This window comes from Echiichthys vipera (assembly GCF_963691815.1).
Source record: "Echiichthys vipera genome assembly, chromosome: 16".
Taxonomy (NCBI): Eukaryota; Metazoa; Chordata; class Actinopteri; order Perciformes; family Trachinidae; genus Echiichthys; species Echiichthys vipera.
In genome coordinates, this window is record NC_139841.1 from 13,195,170 (window position 1) to 13,200,533 (window position 5,364).

Below are 5,364 nucleotides of genomic sequence, written 5' to 3' on the forward strand. Positions count from 1 at the left end.
TGCTCTATTCTGAAACGTGCCCCTACTGGCCACTTGGCGAACTGCAATTTTTGGCACTTATGGATTGGATCAACAAAAAAAATTGCTGTGAATGGGGCTTGGGCACAACGCATCAAAAATGTACTTGGTCTAATACTCTTCCTAATTGGATCCTTGAATTCAGTTTCCTGGACAAAGCATACAAGGATGCTACCTCAAAGCTACCTAAAGCAGTATTTTTGTATAGGTGGCAAAACTGAATACCTAAATTCCCTCTCTTCAAGCAGCTCTACGCCACTCAGTCTTCTGACTTGCTGTCAGCAGATGTTCTGTTTGCATGAAGAACTGCAGCATGAACTGTATGAAACAGCCGGCTGCTCATGTCTTTATCGTTTTCCCCAAAGAATTGTCCCTTCTGCAGGGTATCAATAACTAAGGTGTTACAGTTGGCGAGGAGCACGTTCACCGTTATCTCTTTATATTCCTTGACCAACCCGTTAAATGTGACCATGCCTGTCGAGTCTATGAAGGGAATGGCCGAGCAGTCTAAAACTATTGTGTGGAAATCCAGTTCTCTTTGGACGAGTCCGATAACGACCTCTCCGTTGTTTTTATCCCCATTTGCCTTGGTCTGCTTCAAGTACATCTCTTTGGCCTTTTTCTCTGCCTTTCTCCTCATAGTCAGCTCCAAGAAAGGTTCAACTCCAACAGCTTTGTAGAGGGATCTAAGGAATGAGTCCTTGTTGGCATAGTACAGAGGAGCCTGGAAGCGGAAGACCTGAACCCGAGGTGGTGGCGTGAGGTTCTTGTACTCATCCATGTCCTCGTAAAGATCAGTGTCATTGGCCCGGCCCAGGAGAGAGACCTGTTGTCAGACATTAGGTTAGGGGAGATTATAAGATTGATAATAAGATAATATTTGTCTTCTCACATGCTGGAATTACTGTCATTTGTATCAACTTTTCAAACATTATTATCAAGTGTGTTACTCACCTTAGGGTTCTGGGTCTTAAAGATGACACACATCATGGAAAAAAATATTCCGACCAGGAGGCCCAGCTCCACACTGATCAGAGCCGTGGCTGACATGGCGACCAGCCAAACGATGCCGTCGTTCCGGCTGGCACGCCATTTAGCCGGGACATCCTTGAACTTCCTCAATGCCCCCCGAAGGCTCACAATGATGATGCAGGCAAGAACACACTTCTGGAGAGCATAGAAGAAAGGCGCAAAGAAGAGGAGGACAAGAAGGACGACCAGGGCGCTGATCAGACTGGATATCTGATGGTGGAGCAGAGAAATTCAGAGAAACAGAGAAAGAAAGGGAGAGATTTTATATTGTCCAGTATGTTTTGCTCCTCCAAATTGCATACTCATGGCCTCAGGACAGACTTTAGTGATGTTTAGAGAAAACTTTTCCTAACGCAAGGAAAGCAAGAATTTGTCATTACCTTCAAGAATGTAAAACCATTTTGACAAGTATGAAATTCACCTGTGTTTGGCATCCTGTTGAGTCTTTCACCATGGTTTTTGCCAATGCTGCACTGGTGGTGAAACAGTGGAAGAAGGAGGGGATGATGTTACAAAAGCCGATGGCCAGCATCTCCTGGTTGGGACGAACTGTATAGCCGTTTTTCTTAGCAAACATCTCAGACAGCGACACAGTGAAGGCAAAACTGCAAAATAAAATGAAAGTTTGTTAACCAATTGAGGTAGTGAATTAATATTTGCCCTCAAAAACATGAAAACCCTTCAAAACGTGTTATAAACAAAAGTGTAATTAAAATAGCATTTTTCTCATCTTTAACTGAACTTTAACTGATTTTTTTTTTGTTTAGTGAGGACATGTCAGATGTTAATCCAGCAACTATAGTGCATCTGTAACCCAGACCAGAAACACACGTCAAAGCCAAGCGAAAATCTTGTTAAATATGTTACACATTACCTAATGACAGCCAGAGGAATTGCATCCATTGCCAAACGTGGCATCAGACTAAAGCTGGGCAATTGGGGAGGAATGAACCCTGTCGGGATGTGACCGGAAACACTGGAGCCATAATGACTATTCAGCTCCCCAAAATGGCTGGCCAGAGTTGCTCCTGCCACTACTACCAGCTCAGTTGGCAGAGGGATCTTTAGACGATCCTTGTAGCGTTCCTGGATCTCTTTTCCTGCCACTATAAAAAAAAATCAGTGTTATTCAGTGTTCACTAACTGGTGCTGATCCACTTGGTATTTCGTCATATGTGTCGGGATACTTATCATGCTACTGTAGAGGTCTGGTGTTACTTTGAGAAATATTAGTGGTTAAGAAATCCACCGTACTGGCCCGAGCTAATCAGTGTTAGCTACGACTGGCTGTTAGCTACCCTCACTGAATTCTCTGTTAATAGTTGTTACACGAAAAAAAAACTGTCTCGATGGCTTATTTGATGTATGTAAATGCCGAAAAAGACCATGTGATGATTTTGCGCCGGAATTACACTTCAAGGGAAATGTATTGGCAGTAATGGATGCCTTGTCCCATGTCATTCTGGGAAGTTTAGTATATCATAAATTATAAGCACGTAGTTTATAACAGTGACTGATATTCTGATAGAGAATATGTAAGATAGAAAGCTTTACCTAATACAGAGATACAGATGGCACTAGTGATGAGGTCACACAGGTTGGTCTTATGAATGTTGGCGAAGATGTTGATCCAGGTGACGACAACTGTGCCGTAGCCCTGGTGACGGGGGATCTTTAGACCCAGCAGGTACTTAGCCTGCACAGTGAGGATGGTGAAAGAGGCTCCCGTGGCGAAACCATCAAGCATGGGGGCCGAAAGGTATACAGAGACGAAGCCTAGTCGAAACACGGCCATCATGACCTGGTGAGGAGATTAGGAGGTAGAGAAAGAAGAGGAAGAGGGACAGGAGAGGAGAAACAGAAGATGGACGAGAAGGAAAATGTCACTTATCTAATGAAATCTCTCAAAATTAACATTAATTGGAAAAAATAAATAGTACAGACATATATGGTTCCCAGATGATGTATACTAATGCCTTTGGTGATCCCTTAACTATTCCTCTAAAGCAATAACGAGGTTCACAGTTTTGCTTCAAAAATCAGAATCAATCTGAAAACAATTTCCCACCGGGGATTATTAAAGTATTTCTGATTCTGATTCTGAAATGTGAACTGTCTCAACAACTATTGTATGGATTGCCATGAAATTTAGATACATTTTATGTCCCCCCTGGATGAATTCATGCAATCATTGTCTCACCACAGACACTGCTTGCAAAGCAGTTGTATTTCATCATGTTACGTGATACTAACAAAACGAGGGCCTGTAAACATTCATCCATTCCATAGTGGTCAAGAATACCCCTGCATCCTTTACCTGATAAACACCGACAAGAAATGTAAGGGCAGCGGCGATGCTGATGGAGTAACACTCCTTCCCGCACTGCAGACCCATTAGCTCCACACTGTGAATTTTACCAGCTGTGAGATTAGTGCCCAGTGTGGCATTAAACACTTCAGAGCCAGACGATGTGGAGTCCTCATTGAGGTCAAAACCTGCCAGGAACATCTCTTTATCCACCACCTGCAGGGCAGTAGAAATCATCATTAATCAATTAAATAAAACCTAAGAAATATGACTGTAAAAAAGTACAACTGCACAGTCATTAGTGGTTTTAAGTGATATTAATAGACCTCTTCTCAGTGACAAGTATAAGAAGGAATTAATCTACTAATAATATTTTTTATATAAATAATCATATAGAAATCCTTTTGATTTACATTTAAAGAGAAACAAAATAAGACATTTCAATCAATGTTTTATTGAAGACCCAAATTGCATGATCCTTGCTTGTCTCTTCTCCATTACCTGTCCAACCATGAGGCTCATGAGGCTGAAGATCCCCACAGAAACATGTCTGGATGTCCCCATGAGGAAGTAGATGATGTTGGCATAAAATGAGGTGTATAAACCATAGATGGGCTGCACTCCTGCCAGCAGGCAGTAGGCGATGGCTTGTGGTACCAAGATGATACCAACGATCACTCCGGACATTCCATCGCCCCAGATGTACTTTCGGAGTTTGTATTTAGGCAGCCAGCGCACAACGGGGAAGAACCCTGTCAGGGTGGATCGGACTCTGGGCACGGAGCAGGTCACACCCTGCTTCAGCTTGGATTTGAGGACTGAAACTGTGGACTGTCGCTGGCGAGCCCGACGTTCCAGGAGAGGTGGCGTGACCTTGGTGACCTCCTCCATGGTCTTAGAGAGGAAGAGGAGGCAGCAAGGTGAAACAAAGAGGGACGGGAGGTGGGAAATAAGGTCAGCTGTGCTCCTGGGAGATGGTCATCAAGGCAAAATGAGGGAGGAAGAGAGTGGAAGGGGAAAGACAGAACACACAGAGGAAAGTGATTATCAGTGAAGATGAATTCAATCCATAGATATAATACAGTCTTAGAATCTTCCCAAGTTATTCCCAAGTTTTTTGACTGGAACACTCTGGGGTGTGAATAACGTTGATATCATTTTTGTCTCCACTCCTCTTACTTAAACCCTTTAAGACCCACCATAGACCCATTTTTGTCTTTTAACATCTTCGGTCATTTTGGTATCAACTTAAACTGTTATGCTGATGACACCCAAATCTACATCACCACCAAACCAGACACTACATCAACACCTACTGCCCTCATCGACTGCCTGCAAACCATTACAAACTGGACATATTTTATCCTTCTTATTTATTTATCTAGCAACACTGTGTCTTTCCTTCATATTCTTTATATGTGTATGTCTTTATATGTGCTATTGTAAGTTGACCTTTGGTCTTTGAAAGGCACCAACAAGTAAAATGTATAACTATTATTATTAATATTAATTTTTTAAATATTTTTTTTAGGAGGTTCAAAATGTAACATTTTATTTTTTTTAACAACCAAGAATTGATATTAACAGTCAAAAATCCCTCCAAAATTCCACGTTAAGCCACCAAGACATCAAAGAACACCACAGAAAAATACATGCTGTGATTTGGTATCAAAAACTTTAACATTAAAAGACTCGATGGTGAGCACTTCTGTTCTTGTGACTGCTCGAAACCCACTTATTGAAAGCCATTCAAGTTTAATGAGGCTAGAGGTCACAACCATTTTGTCATTGTATTTCCACAAGGTAATGGATACTATGGGAACTAATCACACCCAATTTATGTAATTCCAACAATGTTGAACCCCAGTATGCTAAAATGTTCAAATCCACCATTTTAGAATATTCCCTCAAAACATGTTATGGTTGGTACTAGTGGATCCTTTGACCTTGTAGTTTCATGTGATACCAACATCTTCACTTTAGCTTTAAAATTGAACCTGCCGCGG

At 41.8% G+C, this 5,364-nt stretch overlaps 1 protein-coding gene across 1 annotated transcript; it reads right to left on the reverse strand.

Annotated features, from left to right (window-relative positions):
* Positions 1–277: 277 nt before the first annotated feature.
* Positions 278–4,249, reverse strand: slc26a1 (solute carrier family 26 member 1; the record flags this gene model as incomplete). The annotated part of the gene is made up of 7 exons (XM_083930123.1): positions 278–844; positions 973–1,260; positions 1,472–1,655; positions 1,925–2,156; positions 2,605–2,851; positions 3,368–3,574; positions 3,860–4,249. The coding sequence occupies 7 exons, from the start codon at positions 4,247–4,249 to the stop codon at positions 278–280; spliced, it is 2,115 nt and encodes a 704-aa protein (XP_083786249.1).
* Between the last annotated feature and the right edge of the window lie 1,115 nt (positions 4,250–5,364).